The 18558-nt window shown below is 40.2% G+C and overlaps 1 protein-coding gene across 1 annotated transcript in view; it reads left to right on the forward strand.

Moving 5' to 3' along the window:
* Positions 1 to 18558, forward strand: part of LOC149282555 (myotilin-like) — a 91649-nt gene that overhangs the window by 16339 nt on the left and 56752 nt on the right. The window contains exon 4 of the mRNA XM_089498056.1: positions 11312 to 11333. Coding sequence (XP_089354182.1) covers positions 11312 to 11333 — 22 coding nt within the window. The remainder of the gene's footprint in view (positions 1 to 11311; positions 11334 to 18558) is intronic.

Raw genomic sequence — 18558 nt, forward strand, 5'->3', positions numbered from 1 at the left:
TTGCTTCTATTTTTGTCCGTTCATGGGGGTCTGGCCTCGTTTTCTGGAGATTCGTACAAATTGCCAAATTTACCGAAATTCGGTAAATTTACTATTTGTACAAATCTGAATGCACAAGTCTAGTTCTCTGTATTAGAGAGAGAATTGTATCTTGCTACCATAAGGCTTGTAAGATATATAATAACATATTTAAACATTTGTGGAAAAAAAGCAGAAACTGCAACTTAATAAGAGTAACGTGTTTGCGGGTTGTAAGGTATTACTATTGTCATGGAGCTGGATAGTCCGACCGACTGCCTCTGCTGACTTGTGTTCCCTTAGCCTGGGACAACACACTTTGCCCAGTTTCACTAGCCAAGACTCAGTGTAGGGTATAACCAAAACAAAGCCTATTTCATTTCTCACACACATTTAAATAACCACCCCCTTAATCTGCCTCCCAGAGACAAAAGGGACAGTAAAGGGATTAACAATACAATGGGGTCCCAACCTCCACTATCTGTTACTGGCCCAAATCGGTTCCAGGGACTGGTCGAGGTAAATGTCTGTAATGGTGGAACTGGGGGGAAGGGGGGACGACAACATAGTAGTGCACCGTGGGGATGTCGGGTCTGATATTAAAGTAAAACAATGGCTGCCAGAGGTAATACCCTCAGCAAGTGATAATATATTGCTGGGGGTAGCCACATGAGTCTTTACAAAGTCAGGGCCCATAGTCAATAGGCAGGAGGCTGGCAATCAGGCCTCTCCAGGGGCCCGGTGATGGATGGTTCCATCACAACTATATACTGTGCCCTTGACTAATATTGGCACCCTTGATATGAGCAAAGAATGCAGTTATCTTTATTGTTTAACTCTTTGATCTTTTCTTCAGAAAAATGCACAAAAATACTCTGCACTAATAAATTGTAAAATAAATGTCTCCCTATGCCAAGTTACCAGCTCTGAGTCTACTCGTAAAATGCCTGATGAGGTTTGAGAATACATAGCAAAGGATCTCAGACCATTCTGCCATACAGAACCTTTCCTGATCCTTCAAATTTTGAGGTTGACGCTAGTGGATTCTCCTCTTCAGTTCAGCCCACAGGTTTTCAGGAGGCTCGGATGGTCATGGTAGGACCTTGATTTTGTTGTTAGTAAACCCAACCATGGCCCATTTTAAGCTTTCTGGCAGAGGCAGTCAGGTTAATATCTGTTGATATCTGATAGAGTCAGTGGTGCCATTAGACTTGTACACGGCAAGCAAAATAGATTCAGACTAAATTTCAGTTTTTGGGCAACACATTTTGTTTCCTTGCGGTTCGGCTCAAACGTATGAAGTTATGAAATTCGGGGACGTTTTTTGATTTGGAAATTATATTTGGGGGGTGTTCCTTAAGGGGAGGTCCCTGATACCTTCTGGAATCACTTTTTACCTACAGCAGAACCCTCTCAAAGTTAAGGAAGAGTTCCACATTCGATTTCGCTCTCCAGGACCACCACCAGCAACAACAGCGCTGCACCAATGGGACTTAATTGCTACAAAAATTGGACCAGTTTGATTGATCCATCACAGTAAGGAGAGTCATATGGCAGGAGCAGCAGAAACAATGAACACGACACCCCCAAAATGTGAAAAATATTTGTCCCTCAGAGTAAGGAAAGAAATTGAGCTGCAGCAGCAGAGTTAGGGCATGACACAGGGCAGCCATTGAGAGAAAGGCTGAATCTTCCCATATTAGAAACAAGAACAAAAATTGATCCACCAGAGTAAGAAAGAGCATTGAGACAAGAAAGGCCACTGGCAGAGAGACACATCCAGCCAACATGACTGACAGCCCCCATAATATAAAAAAATAGGAACTGATTCCTCACAGGTGAGAGAGGAGCAGCAGGAGGCCTAGGAAGCAGACACTGACAGATGACAACAGGCCTGAATTTCCCCAATATTATATATTATGCATATTATAATGCCTGGTTCGGTCACCAATATTTATTTATCAATGAAAACTTAAATATATTAGGATAGAAAAATAATAAAAAAAATATCTTGTCCACAAGTTAGAGGTTTGGTTGGTAGCATAAATGGGCACCTGTCCTAATACGCAAGAACAGATTTAACATTTAATAACTGAAAGACAAAATGCGTTGCCCAAAAACAGAAATTTAGTCTGAATCTATTTTGCTTAAAGTGTACAAGTCTATGCTTCCTAAGCATAAACAGTGTTGCTGACATGCCTCGATATCGAGTCATGTAGAAACACCACCCCCCTACGCCGATAGCCTTGTGATTGCTCCGAAGAGCAACCACAAGTGCCATCATGCAAATTCACAAGATGGCGTCAACAATAGAAAAATGAATGAGTTCACAGAGGGTCTATCTGTTGAGAACTCTCAAACTCCTCCTGCAGGTTGAATGCAGGTACTGCATTCAACCATGCAAGGTAAATGGAGCCCAGCTCACTAATCAGTGAGATAAGTAAAAAAAAATGTTTTACATTTTTTAAAAAAATATGGTAACGTAAAAATTCCCCACTGTCACCAAATAAATAAACAAAAATATGTTTTTTATGAGCAAGTCCTACAATTCACGCTATAGCTTCACAAAAATTCCCACATGGAAAGAATTAAAATATTGGCATTATAAATGCCCCTAGGGTGCCTAGTTTTAAAAAATGTATGATTTGATGGGGTAAATTGAATTGGCCGGCTCCAAAGATGTCCCAAATATGGGACGTGGGCACAGACTGACCACATGTCTAACTGGCAAAAAATACATACATCACAAAGGTGGCCTTTTACCTCCCAAACAACCCAACAAACCCATGCATGTGGGGTATCACTGCGCTTAGGATGTGGAACACATATTGGGGTGTTGTTTGACACGGACATATACCAGGAGCAGTAAATTCATACCTGAATTACAACATGTGTGAAAAAATAAATAAAAAAATGTACTACCATAAAGTTTGACAAAGGCAGGTGGTAAAATTAGTGCATGGAAAGGGTCAAAATACCAGCATTTCCAATTTGAAAAATGCACACCTCTCAAAAAGCGCCTTTTAGTCCTCGAACAACCTAACAAACACATGCATGTGGGGTATCAGGAGATGTTGCGGAACACATATTGGGGTGTTGTTTGGCAGTGACATATACCAGGAGCGGTGAATTTATACCTGGAGTACAATGTGTGTGAAAAAAATACAAAAATGTTTTACTACCATAAAGTTTGACAAAGGCTGATGGTAGAACTAGTGCATGGAAATGGTTACAATACCAGCATTTAAAATACCTTGGGGTGTCTAGTTTTTAAAACTATATGGTTTTATGGGGTAAATTTAATTGGCCGGCTTCTAAGATACCCGAAATAGCACAAGGCGCAGTATGACCAGCTTTGGGGGAAAAATGGTTTTTAAATAGCAAAACCCTACTGGTACTTATTGCCCCATAACGTGCAGAAAAAAAACATAAAAACATTGGGTATTTCTAAACTCAGGACAAATAGTAGAATTTATTTAGCAGTTTTTTCATTAGTTTTTGCAATTGAGTAAAAGTTTTTTTTTAAGAAAGTGAGAAAAAGTAATTTTTTAACAAAAAATCACCATATTTTATCTTTTTTTTTTTTATAGTAAATTAGATGATATGATAAAAAATGGTATCTAAAGAAAGCCCTGTTTGTCCTGAAAAAAACAATATATAATATGTGTGGGAGCATGAAATGAGAAAGAAGAAAACACAGCTAAACAGCAACACTGAAAATTTTTAAAAGAGCCATTGTCCCACAATGTACTACGAGTAAGAAACAGTCCTGTCATTAAGGGGTTAAAGTTGATGTTTTAGAAGAAGGAAAAACAGATCTGAGTGACTTTGTGATTGCTAGACCACTGTGTCAGAGCATCTCCAAAACTGCAGCTCTTGTAGGGTGTTCCCAGTCTGGAAGTAAAAGTAGTAAACCGGCAAAAGGGTCATGACCAGCCAAGGCTCATTGATGCATGTGGGGGGCTACTGTAGCTCAGATTGCTGCAAAAGTTAATGCTGGTTCTGATAGAAAGGTGCATCACAGTTTTTTGCGTATGGGGCTGCATAGCCACAGACCAGTCAGGGTGCCCATGCTGACCCCTGTCCACTGCCAAAATCGCCTACAATGGGCACGTGAGCATAAGCACTGGACTATGGAACAATTGAAGAATGTGGCCTGGCCTGATGAATAAAGTTTTCTTTTACATCACAAGGATGGCTGGGTGCATGTGCGTGAAAACACATGACACCAGGATGCATCTATGAAGGCCCCACCTCAAAACTTACAGGACTTGAAGGATCTGCTACTAATGTCTTGATGCTAAATACCATAGTACACCTTCAGAGGTCTAGTGTCTCAATAGGGCACACGGCAGGCCACAGCAGACTGGCAGGTGGCAGTGGATGCTGACCAATGCACGGTACAAGGGATGATATGAAGAATAGTAGCAGTCTGAGCCAAAGGGCAGAAACCAGAATATCACGATCAACGGGGTACCAAGGGACAAACACTAGAATGAGGTCAGAGTCCAGGAACACAATGCTTTAGCACTGAGGTTAGGATAATGCCGAGTTTATACTGGGCCTTTATTGATTGAACAAGGGGCAGTTGTGTCTAGAGCACACAGGAATAACTTGGCCAAGGAGAGGCAGAAGGAAACTGCAACCCAAGATCCACCTGGTGGAGTGGTGAATAGGTGATTCATCTCTCTCTAAAACTCATCTTTATAATGGAATGTTAGTCCATTTAAAAAGGTATTATTTTATATTTTATAATACTCTTTCTTTTTTAAATAAATATATATACACATATACACATATATACACATAGTGTGTCTATATATAGTTTGAATTGTGCAAATGTGCCTCTCGTTCCAATCGGGGGAGGACATCACCGAAAGCGCCATTATTTTGCCCTGAGTTCAAGTTAGAGCAAAAACACAGCGCTTACCTGACTTTGCCGCTGTGCACAAAGCACGGTCCATAAAGGCATGTTTGATAAGTTTGGTGCAGAGGAACTCGAGTGGCCTGCACACAGCCTTGACCTTAAAACTGCACTAAACACCTTTGGGATGCATCAGAATGCCGACTACAAGCCAGGCCTTCTCGTCCAACATCAGTGCCTGACCTTACAAATGGCTGAAAGGACACAAAGTCCCACAGATACATTTCAAAATCTTGTGTAAAGCCTTCCCAGAAGAGTGGAAGCTATTAAAGCTGCAAAGGGGAGGGGTACCTTCATGTTAATGTCCATGGTTTTGGAATGGAATGTCCAACAAGCTTCTATAGGCATGATGGTATGTTGTCAACATACTTTTCGTATATACATGAATAAAAGTATTGGGACACCTGAGCGTTGCGCAAACAGGGACTTTTATGACAATTCTAAATACATAAGACATTAATATGTAGTTGGTCCCTCCTTCGCAGCGTTAACAACTTGCACTCTTCTGGGAAGGTTTTGGGATTTTTTTTGCACATTGATCCAGTAGAGTGTTTGTGAAGTCAGGCACCAAGAAGGCCTGGCTTAAAACCTGGACCGGTTTCTGTTGACCGTGGAATATCTACCAGGGATACAATTTCACAAATTGGCTTATTGGAAAGGTGACATTAGGATGCATTTACAAACATTTGTGAAAAATGTTCGTTCAAAAGTGGTACTATGATAGGTCATTGTAACACTTTTGAATTCACTAAGCTCTTCAGAACGAACCATTTTTTCACAAATGTTTGTAAATGCAGACTGCATGGTGCTTGATTTTATACACCTGTGGCAAAGGGTCTGCCTGACTGAAATTCATGAATTCAATAATTAAGAGTTGTGTCCCAATACATTTGATCATTTAGTGTACAGATCTTTCAGCCCCTGGTGGTTAAGTGGAGGTCTGTGCAGACGAAGGTCTGCCTTTCAGCCTCAGTGTACTGAGTGGCAGGTTATGATATGAAGCCAGAATGAGAAGGAGCATATATCCAGGCAGATCTATGTCTCTTTCAGCACAGACCTTGCACATTGCTGCTTTGTAGGCTGATTTTAGAGAGACCTCTCTGATTATTCGCATCTTAGATATCATTAACATCAACAATATGCTAATTATACTTTTATTTTGAATTTGTTAATTTTTGTGTATTTTTTAAAAAAAATGTATCTGATACAAACTTTGGCATTCCAGGTGAAGTTATGTGCTTTGGCAAAATGCATTACGCACTACATAATAACTTGTAACCAAGAGCAGATCGAGGGCCTGACCCCAGAAGGGGCACTCACACTAACACGCACCCAGATAGTCACACCAACACCACTAGACACTCGGCACTAACACACACATTCAGAAACTCAGCACACGCAGACACTTAACACTACCATTCACACCAGACACCCACACAAACATACCTAGTTACTCAAACTAACACAACTAGTCACACACATACTAACATACCTAAAGACATGTTCATATACTAACAGACCCAGATACACACATACACAAAGATACTAGCATCACCAAAGACATGTGTTCACCCACTAAAATACCCCCACACACCCAAACATACCCACACACATATATACTAACATAACCAGACAAGGACACATTTTCACACACTAAAATACCCACATACACACATACTAACATGCCCAGACAAAGACATATGTTTACACAATAAAAACCTCAAACACTAACATAGCCAGACACACTTTCAATAACATACCCAAAGACACATGTTTATACACTAACACCCAGATATACATGCTAACATACCCAGACACCTATTCTAACATTCTCAGATAGACACACACTAACATACCCAGACAGAGACACATGCATACACTAACATCCATATGCAGACACACATACATATACAGCCAGAAACACACCAACATGCATACTCAGACAGGCACATACTAACATGCATACTCAGGCAGGCACACACTTGTTGTGTTTTCTGTAGTTCGTGCAGAATAATTAATGCTGACACTCACTTCAGATGAACAGCTTTTCTTTAATCAGTAACATCATCAATTGTAGAGTCCTTGCTCAACTAACTAGTGATGTCCGGATCATGAACGAATCGTTCATTTGATCCGGTTCTTTTTAGTGATCCGGATGAATCGGTTCACTAGACTGAACGATTCATTTGTAGCGGTTCAGTCTGTGAATCATGCAGCTGTAACCTGATCCTAGAGCTGTGAGTCATCTGCAGAGCACTCAGACACAGACCCTGGGGTCAGGTTACAGCTCATTAATTCACACAGGAACGATGACTCATAGAGTCAGAGAGTCGTTCAAAGAGTCGAATGATCCGAAGAGTCGAATGATCCGAAGAGTCGAATGATCCGAAGAGTCGAATGATCCGAAGAGTCGAATGATCCGAAGAGTCGAATGATTCGAATCTTAACAGGGATCCGGATCTTACAGAGATTCGAATCATTCAGAGAATATTACTGATACCATACTTTTATAAATAAATACATTAATAATGTTCACACTGTCCCCAGGATTTAGATTCCCCTGAGTTTGCCCCCCTTTACCTATAACTGCACCTACAGTTATTAAATTAATTAAATTAACCCTCAGTCATCAGCATAAAATTAACCCTTATACCCCATCAACCATAACTGCCCCTGAAATTAACCGTAAAGATCCCATTAACCATAACGGCCCCTGAAATTAACCCTAAAGACCCCATTAACCATAACGGCCCCTGAAATTAACCCTAAATACTCATTAACCATAACTGCCCCTAAATTAATTGCATGTACTCCAGATAAATTACCTAATAAATTGGTATGGTTGATGGGGTCTTTAGTGTTAATTTAGGGGCAGTTATGCTTAATGGGGTGTTTAGGGATAATTTAGGGGCAGTTATGCTTAATGGGGTCTTTATTGTTAATTTAGGGGCAGTTATGCTTAATGAGGTGTTTAGGGTTAATTTGGGGGTAGTTATGCTTAATGAGGTGTTTAGGGTTAATTTAGGGGCAGTTATGCTTAATGAGGTGTTTAGGGTTAATTTGGGGGCAGTTATGCTTAATGGGGTCTTTAGTGTTAATTTAGGGGCATTTATGCTTAATGAGGTGTTTAGGGTTAATTTGGGGGCAGTTATGCTTAATGGGGTGTTTAGGGTTAATTTGGGGGCAGTTATGCTTAATGGGGTGTTTAGGGTTAATTTGGGGGCAGTTATGCTTAACGGGGTGTTTAGGGTTAATTTGGGGGCAGTTATGGTTAATGGGGTGTTAAGGGTTAATTTTAGGGGCAGTCATGGTTGATGGGGTGTTAAGGGTTAATTTTTTGGGGCAGTCATGGTTGATGGGGTGTTTAGGGTTCATTTAATGGTGAGGGTTAATTTAATTAATTTAATAAAGTTAGCTTAAGGTGCAGTTGCAGGTAAAGGGGAATGTAAATCCTGGGGGCAGTGATTATTAATGTATTATTTATAACAGTATGGTGATATTCTCTGAATGATTAGAATGCCAATGAAGGCAGAGAGTCGTTCAAAGATCCGGATCTTACAATGATCCGGATCTTACAGTGATCCGGATCACTGTAAGATTCGGATCCCTGTAAGATCCGAATCTTTGAACGACTCTCTGCCTTCATTGACATCACTGGAGGCAGGGGGGAGGATTCATAATGAAAGGGGCGGGGCCAATCGTTAGTGTGCCTGCACGGAGTTACTGGACAACAGTAACTCCGTGCAGGCACACTGAGTGATCCGAAGATCCGGATCATGAATCGGATCATTTCAGTGAACGAATCGAAATGATCCGATTCACTTTAATGATCCGAACTTCCCATCACTACAACTAACATCAACATGTGCTCACATAAACCCCTCCTACTCAGGGAATCCCCTGTCTATTAAAGCAACACAGCTATGAATATGCATATATCACTACAACACTAGCATGCATACTCAGGCAGGCACACACTAACATGCATACTCAGGCTGACACACATTAACATACCCAGACACATATACTTGCACACATATATTTACTAACATATGTACCCGGACAGACAATAACATACACGCAGCTCACTTACCCCGTGAAGCCTCAGTCTGACAACAGGGTCACGCAATTTAAAGTTAGGGAGATAATAAAGAGGTGCCGGGACTTACCTCTTTATCCCTACTCCTGTAGCTTGCCTCCTTGTATCTTGGTGGTGGGGCAATTGCCCCGTTGACCCCCTCCGGATCACAACAATCTTTGTATCTAATGGTTTTGTGTAAAAAAAAATGGTAATTATTCGATTTTTTTGCCCCAGCAGCTGTCCTTTGCATTGACATCATGAACATATATCTCTCTGTTTTACATTTTAAGGTACCATCAAAGAGAATGATATATGTGATTCACTAGTCTAATGATGTAGGTTAAATGACACTGGCTATAGTAACCATATAGTAGTATGGGAAACAAGTTTAGATTGCATTAAAGAAAACCATGGTAAAATAAAAAAAATGGCAGCATTATAAAGCAAAGCATGTATTTTTAGCCAAAATCATAATTCAGTAAAACTCTAAGAATATTTCTGTGCATAATATATATAGATAAACAAACTGCAATGGCATACAAAATATTCTCTAATTAAAATTTATTTTACAGCATATGTCAGAAAGCACAAAAAACCTGGACCACCCCACAAAAACAAGGTAACATTTACCTTTCAACTATGCTTTTCATGGTGTATGTTTATTAGAAAGTTTAGATTTTAAATTGTTTAGATTAAATTATATACTTAATCCTGTTAACACAAGGTTTAGTTTTCTGCATACTTAAGGTCAGTCCAGCTTTCAGCATTCTGTTATTTTACTTGTTGTCAATAACTCATGATATATAAATCGTGTTACAAGGTTTTTCACAACTTTTCACAACAGCAATGGTCACCAAAATTTAGGCTTCCTGGAAATATCATTGAAACACAAAAAGGAAATATATATAAAATATACTTATGTTGGAATATAACTAACCTGATCTTGGTATAAATCCAGTTCACACATTTCCACATGCCATCTTGGATAGCATTCAGGCTTTCAAAGACATGAAGAAGAGAAGATTGCGGCGGTAAAACGTAGATGAAGACACACAACATGAAGAATCTTCGTGATTGTCTTCGTCTTTGTCTACTAATCTCGCTGGTCCCTTTCCCATCTAGCCTACCTTATCTTTGCGGCATCGTAGGAGTTGACGGAAGCGGAAATCCGTAGGTTCGCTGTCGGGGCAGTGCGAGTGAGCCTATTGGTCGTCTGCAGGGACCTCCTCTGGCATCAACCAATCCTAAAGTCCGTAGGTTAAAGGGCCGTGGAAGCGACTAATAGGCTCACTTGCACAGCCCCTTAACTCCTTAAGGTGCAACCGGACCACTGGTCTCCCTGCTGCAACAGTTAAAAGTCCGTACGAACGACCAATAAAGTTGCTTGTAAGGACATTTAACTGATAGAGCAGGGAGACCAGTGGTCTCTGCCGGTCAAGTTACGGCACCAGGATTTTAAAAGTCTGTATGAGTGACTCTATTGTGACAACCATTGGTTGATGGCAGACGAGCCCCCTGCTGGCGACCAATAGAGTTGCTCATACGTTTAAACTCCTGGCGCCAGAGCTGCTGTGTAGTCCTACCACGTTAACCCTGTATTAACCCCTTCTACAAAACCGGAAAAAACAAAGGAAAAAACCAACACGAAGAATGTCCACGAATATTCGCCCGAAGAGGAGACAGGAAATGGGGAATATTTGCAGAATACGCAGATTTTTTTTTTTCCCGAAGACTAACACGAAGACCTCCCTGGTGCCCAAGTCTATTGCATAGTCAAAAAAAGATTTATATTAATATGAAGGAACAAAGTGAGCTCAATCACCAAATGAAATAAACATGAACTATCTTCCTTTTGATTACATTTCACCACTAATGTGTCTCAAACAATAAAGAAAAACCCAGGCAGAGAGCACACACGTAAAAGACAGAAAACAAAATAAAAACAATAGCGTACATATAGTGTATTTTAGACTTGTGCATTCGGATTTGTACGAATTGCAAATTTACCGAATTTACCAGGACCCCAGACGAAAACTAAGCAAAAAGCTGAAAATTGTCATTCGAAATGTGTGGGTCCACATTCACTAACACTCTCTCACTCACTCTCTCAGTCTCATTCACTCACACTCTCTAAATGTTTCCCTACCTTCTCTGTCGACCAGTTCCGCTTCTGTCAACCACTTCCACATATTCTTCCTCATCTTCTTTATCCTCTATTCTAGCTTCAGTCTTCAATCCTTAATCTGCTATGTTCTTTCTTCGTCCGCATCTCCGCATAAATAACCCAGCAGCAACTTCTGCAAAACTGGAGTGAGGGCAAGATGATGGTGATTGTGTTGATGTCCTGTCCCCCAACTAGAGGATCAGGGAGACGATGTTACCTCAAGCGCAGCCATATTGCCCTCAGTTCACCTGCTTTACCCTTGCCCTGTTCTATTTTCTCTTCTGCTCCTAAAAAGTGTATAGTCATTTAACCCTTTGAGTTCCAGGAGTTTTGATTATGCAAAGTTAAGCCATTCATTATTACCTAGTTTAGGGCAAACCATGTATGCTATCACATGATATATTGGTAAGAATATGAAAAAAAAACCAAAGAAATTGAAATTTACCACCATTTTCCAAACATTTAAAAAATAGTCAAATTAACAATTTTGCAATTAACTATAAACTGAACAAATTTCTTAAAAGCCTGTTGAACAAACACATTAAGGTCAGAGTACACAATATAGCACAGGAATATAGCACAGGGGAGGCATATAGGAAGGAGTTAAATTCTGCTAAAGACACAAACTCTAGGAAGAAAATCAATATGCCTCCAGTGCACCAATTGTTAATCACTCCCATACCTCTAAATGATTCAGGCTAATGGCAGTTGAAGTCAACAAAAAACTAATTGGCATATTTTTGGTATAAAAATATAAAAAAAATTATTTTGTTGATTTTTGTACATTTTTAAAAATGGGGGTAAGGAGGTTTCACAGTTGTGGGGCAGCGCTTTTGATGTCATGATGCACGAGTCCTGCATGGTAGCAGAGATTAGGCTTGCAGCATGCTGGCAGCATGCTGGAGGGGATATGGTCCAGAAGAGCACTTCTGGATTCCTACTAATGCCATTATCCTGCTTTGGTCCACTCCCCCCTCTGTGGGGGTGTTGGGGGGATGGTTTATGTGTTTGGTGTAGCAGAGTCTGTCCTGGTGTGTCTGGCTGTCGGTATGGCAGAGGCTGCCCTGGTCTGTGTGTTTGGGTGTTGGTGTGGCAGCGACCTCTCCTGGTGTGTGTGCCTGGGTGTCTGCGTGGCAGAGCATGTCCTGGTATGTGTGTGCGTTTGGGCATCGGTGTGGCAGAGTCTGTCCTGGTGTGTGTCTTGGTGTCTGTGTGGCCGAGCCTGTCCTAGTGTGTGTGTTTGGGTGTTGGTGTGGCAGAGCCTGTCCTGGTGTGTGTGTCTGGGGGTTGGTGTGCCAGAACCTGTCCTGGTGTGTGTATTTGGTCGTCTGTTTTCTGGCACTTTACTTACTGTAGGACCCATTCAGATTGTTCAGTACATTACCTGTCTCATTTGTACGTATAAACTTTTGCGAGACTGTACTGATTTTAAAGATTTATGCTCTCAGGATGGTATGTTGAGTAGGAGGATCTCTTTGATTTACTGGTTAGTGGGGCCTTCTCACCTTTGTCTATACCTGCAAAGCTTGCTTTGTGCGTTATTCTGTTGTTCTACACTCTATGGCCACTTTATTAGGTACTTCCAGGCCTTCCAAACTGCCTTCATTCCCATACTTTCTACAAGGTGCAGGAAACATTCCTCAGAGATTTTGGTCCATATGGACATGATGGCATCACGCATTTCCTGTAGATTTGTCCGCTGCACATCCATGATGCAAATCTCCCGTTCCACAACATCCCAAAGGTGCTCTATTGGATTGAGATCTGGTGACTGTGGAGGTCATTGGAGTACTGTGAACTTATTGTCATGATCGAGAAACCAGTTTGAGATAATGTGAGCTTTGTGACATTGTGCGTTAGCCATCTGGAAGTAGCCATAGAAGATGGGTACACTGTGGTCATAAAGGGATGGACATGGTCAGCAACAATAGTCTGTTGTGTTTAAATTATGCTCAATTGGTACTAAGATTTCTCACTGGATCAACTTTCTAATACGACTGTCCTTTTAACAGTTGTAGCCCTTTATGTTGTGCTTAACCAGAAAAGCATACAGACCTTTCTTAATAGTACAACATCCTTAGGCAGAGAGTTCCATATTCTTATTGTTCTTACTGTGAAGAACCCTTTTCTATGCTGATGCTGAAATCTCCTTTCCTTAAGTCTCAACTGATGACCCCGTGTCTTTTGTAGAGACCTCTTGGTGAATAGATCACTAGAGGGCTGTTTATACTGACCTTGTATGTATTTGTACAATAATCAGATCCCCTCTTAGAAGTCTCTTTTCAAGTTCAGTTTTTCTAGTCCTACTTCATAACTAAAATTCTCTGTTCCTCTAATTAACTTTGTAGCCCGCCTCTGCACTCCTTCTCCAGCTCTATAACATCCTTCTTAAGAACTGGTGCCCAAAATTTCACTGCATATTCAAGGTGAGGCCTCACCATTGCTTTATAAAGAGGTAAAATTATATTTTCATCTTGTGATTTAATGCTCCTCTTTATGCATGCCAGTACCTTATTGGCTTTTGCAACCGCTGACTGGCACTGCACTTTGTTGCTAAGTCTTTGGTCTACAATTACACCTAAATCCTCCTTTTCTGATTTTCCCAATGCAATGCCCTTAAGAGTATATGTTGCATGCTTATTTTTGGTACCAAAGTGCATTACCTTACACTATATTGAATCTCATCTGCCACTTATTTGCCCAGTCCACTAGTTTATCCAAATCATTCTGAAGAGAAGCTACATCCTGGTCACACTTTATCACCTTACCTAATTTTGTGTCATCAGCAAACACAAGTGTCTTCCACTATCTATTTCAAGATCATTAATAAATAAGTCAAAGAGAACTGGACCCAAGACAGAACCCTGAGGCACCCCACTTACCACGGTTGTCGAGCTTGAGAATTTACCATTAGCAGCAACTCTTTGTGCCCTGTAACTAAGCCAATGTCTAATCCAAACACAAGCATTTTCTCCAAGACCTATTTGTCCTAGCTTATACAATAAGCTAGGACAATAACCGCTCGTGTGGAAAAATGTAAAATGCTTTTGCAAAATCTAAATAGACAACATCTACAGAAACATCCTGATTTATACATTTACTCACAACATCATAAAATGCAATTAAATTGGTCTGACATGATCTGTTCTTCACAAAACCATGCTGACTCCTACTGATTATATAATTGTTCACAATATATTCCTGTATTCCATCTCTTAATAAACTCCCAAAAAAAATCCCCCTCCACAGATGTTAAGCTTACAGGTCTGTATGTTTTAAAAAATGGGAACCACATCAGCTTTCCGCCAATCCTTTGGTACAATCCCCGACTGAAAATAATCTTTGAAAATTAAAAACAGTGGTCTAGCTATTTCTTGACTAACTTCCTGTAGTATCCTCGGGTGTATCCCATCTGGCCCTGGAGCTTTGTCTACTTTAAGTTTACTTAAATGTTTAAAAACTTTGTCTTAAGTCAGCCATTCCCACGATTGATTTAAGGTTTCTGTAGTGCTGAATTGCCAATCATCAGCAAGTGGCTCTTCTTTTGTTATATACAGAGGAAAGGCTGCCTTTTCCTGATCCTCACTTACCATCTCCAGATTTCAAAACACCTACATTGTCACTCCTAAATTTTGTGGCATTAATGCACTTAAAAAATAATCTTCTCATTGTTAAATTTAGCCAGTCTTTAGCCCTTTTGCAAGCTTTGTTGGCATCTTTATACTTGACATACTGTATGATGCCACTGAGCCCTCTGACTTGTACAGTTTAAATGCCAATTTATTTTTGTTGCATTACCTAACACTTTTATTCATCCACATGGGTTTTAGTTTCTTTCTTGTGGATTTCCTTCCTAACAGTACAGTTTAAATATACTCCTCTCTGTATCTCTTGAGTCAAAGATGTCATCCCAATTAATTCTCTGCAAGCCTGTCCTTAACTTGTTAAAATTAGCTTTTTTAAAGTTAAGTGTCTTGGTGACAGTTACAGCAGTTTGCTTTTTACTATTATTATCAGTACTTCCCAATTGCTCCCGTACTTGAATATTTGAAAACAGCTCCATGTTGTTCATTAATAGAAGATCTCCTCCCTTTCACTGAATTACTAGCACCTAGAACCAGTCAATGTCAGGGTAATTAATATCTTCCATGACTAGAACATTACCCTGCTGTGCAGCTTTTTCAATTTGTAAAAAAAAAGCTGATCTTCCATATCCTGGTCGCTGTTTGGATGTTTGTAGCAAACTCCCAAAATGAATGAATTACCCCTTTTATTCCTAGTGGATATTTCGACCCACAATACTTCTACATTTTTAGTAATCTGACATACAGAATCCTTAATATGAGGCATTAACTCTGGCTTAACAAAGGCACACCCCCCTTTTCCAATTCCTGTGTCCCTCCTGAACAGTGTATAGCTTTTAAATTAACTGTCCAGTCGTGGGATTCCTCCCACCAAGTTTCCGTAATGCCAATTATATCACCATATTCCTCATATGCCAGTACCTCTAATTCTCTAATTTTGTTAGCCAGACTTCTTGCATTAGCTAGTAGACATCGGTTATTTTCTCATAAAAACAATCTGCATCAGGTGCAAGCTTATTCTTTATGCTACTACTATCTTTAATCCAACTAACCACTGTTCTATCTACACAAATATCCTCCCCTCTTGGTATAAATGCTGTATGTGGAATATCTACAACAGCATAATTTGTAGTTATGGATACCTCCCCCATTACTGTTGCCTTTCTGTCATCTTGGACCAGTCTGCCCGTTCTCCTCTGACCTCTGATAGCAACAAGGCCATGTGATTTGCTGATTAGCTGTGTTAGCAAGCAATTGAACAGGTGTACCTAATAAAGTGGCCAGTGAGTGTATACCTGCCATGCTATGTTTCCATACATTGTTATTGTATACCTGCAAATACAGGATTTGGATCTCTGATTCTATTAGATCTATACCCTCAATACTGTGTTCACGTAATATTTAAAGTTGATCTATACATGCTATGTTTCCATGCATTATGTATATCTGCAAATATAGGGTTTGTATGTCTTATTCAGTTGATCTACACGTGCAAGTGCTGTTTACATGTGTCGTTTATTTGATCTATACCTGAACTACAGGGAGGAAGGGAAAGGGGGTGTGGTTTAGTGAATGAGGGGACAAAGGGACTCTGGGGATGATTACGGGGAGAGGACCTCTCAAAGTCATGGTAGGGTCAGGTGCTGTTTCTCCAACGTCAGTCTAAAATGGAACGAGCTGATACTTTCGCTGTTTGCTGTGTGACGTTAATAGAGATGACAGCAGAAGTATCAGCTTGTTCCGTTTCAGTCCTTCAGCTAAATAAATAGGATTGTTGCCGAATACCCTGCTGACAACTAAACTATTTAGCTGAAGCTGAAGGACTGACAGAGACACAGGAGCAGAACGGAAGTATCAGCTTGTTTACTTTTTATGCAGCGTCCTCAAGCTAGGCTTCTCCTATTCGAGAGAAGACGCAATAGACTCTCGAATGGGAGGAGCTTAGTGTGATGACGCTGGAATGTAAGATCAACGACGCACAACTGCAGAGAAGCCATTACTGAGCTGATATTGAACCTGTCCGGTCGCAGTGCTCTGCTGTGTGTCTCCACGTTTGTTGTGCCTAACACTGCCTATTAGGCAAACAAATAATAGCCTAAATTGGGATCCAGACCAGTGACACCTATTGGGCCAAAATAGCCTAAATTGAGATCCAGACCAGTGACACCTATTGGGCCAAATTAGCCTAAATTGAGATCCAGACCAGTGACACCTATTGGGCCAAAAATAGCCTAAACTGAGATCAAGACCAGTGACGCCTATAGGTCAAAAAAATAATAGCCTAAATTGAGATCCAGACAAGTGACGCCTCTTAGGCCAAAAAAATAATAGCCTAAATTGAAATCCAGTCCAGTGACACCTATTGGGCCAGAATAGCCCAAATTGAGATTCAGACCAGTGACACCTAGTGGGCCCAAAATAGCGTAAATCTAGATAAAATATAAGAAAATATTTAGAAACAATTAGAAATTAGGGAGCTACAGCCTAGTAGCCCAACTGTTTGATTAGGGATTATACAAGCAAACTGTCCTTCTTACCAAAATGTAAACACTTAATATCCTTCGCTCATTTGCCTGAAGATTATTATTATTATTATTATTATCTTTTATTTATATAGCGCCAACAGTTTATGCAGCGCTTAATACAATACATAAATTCAAGGGATATGACAAGACAAGAATTGACAGACTAAGACAAACCGATACATTTGGTGGAGAGCCCTACTAGCAAGCTTACAATCTAGAGGGAAATGGGGTGACAAACATAAGGCACAGAGAAAGGGTGAGAGGTAGTGTGGTGGTTGTATCGATGACAAGGAAGTTCTAACAGCTAAGATGGTATGCTTCTCTGAAGAAGTGGGTTTTTAGATGTTTCTTGAATATTGGGAGGGAGGGTGAATGCTGAAGGTTCCTTGGGAGTAGATTCCAGAGATATGGGGCAGCTCGAGTGAAATCTTGTAGAAGGGAAAAGGAAGAGGTGATAAGTGAGGAGGAGAGCCTTAGCCCATGGGAACAATGTAGGGATCGAGTAGGAGAGTATTTGCTAATGAGGTCAGAAATGTATGGAGGAACAGTATTAAGGATGGCCTTATATGTCTTAAGATTCTCATTCCTTTTAGTCAGCTAATGCTGATCATTTTTTTAGCAGAACAGCTAAGTTACGTTAATTGTTTGAAAAGGGGTTGTCTGTTTACAATCAGATGGTCACCTTGGCAAAATGTAAACATTTGATATTTGTCACAGCGGGGGAAGGGTTTTTTCCCCCTGGTGACTGCAACTCTGGTTAAACCACTTTATGTGAATTATGTATATTGGTGTTTTGTATAGGGCAGGTGACGCAATTGAAGATGAATAATCTTAATTAATTTAATACACACAATACCAATCAATGTGAATGAGTATAAAGGTGAGATAATTTTGATAAATGTGTAAATTATGTTGTATCTAATATTTGGTATTTGTTTTTGGTGTCTTTTTTCCTTCCTTTTTTTGCATTATTTTTCATTCTTATGGTCTGTTGGAATGCTTAAAATGATTCGTATAAAAGCAGAAATATGTGACCAAGGTTAAAAAGGGCTAGAGGAACATGGAAGTAAATGAGTGCGGTGATAAAATGAGTGCAGCCAGTGGCGGCTGGTGGGTAATTCCAATGGAAGTTCATAATATATACATTTTGAAAATTAAATGTACATTTACTACTTAATGTACAGGTTAAAATACATTTCCCTAAATTAACCCTAAAGACCCCATCAACCGTAACTGCCCCTAAATTTACCCTAAAGACCCCA

This window comes from Sceloporus occidentalis, unplaced genomic scaffold (assembly GCF_023333645.1).
Source record: "Sceloporus occidentalis isolate IW3139 unplaced genomic scaffold, rSceOcc1.0.p SCAF_112, whole genome shotgun sequence".
Classification (NCBI taxonomy): Eukaryota; Metazoa; Chordata; class Lepidosauria; order Squamata; family Phrynosomatidae; genus Sceloporus; species Sceloporus occidentalis.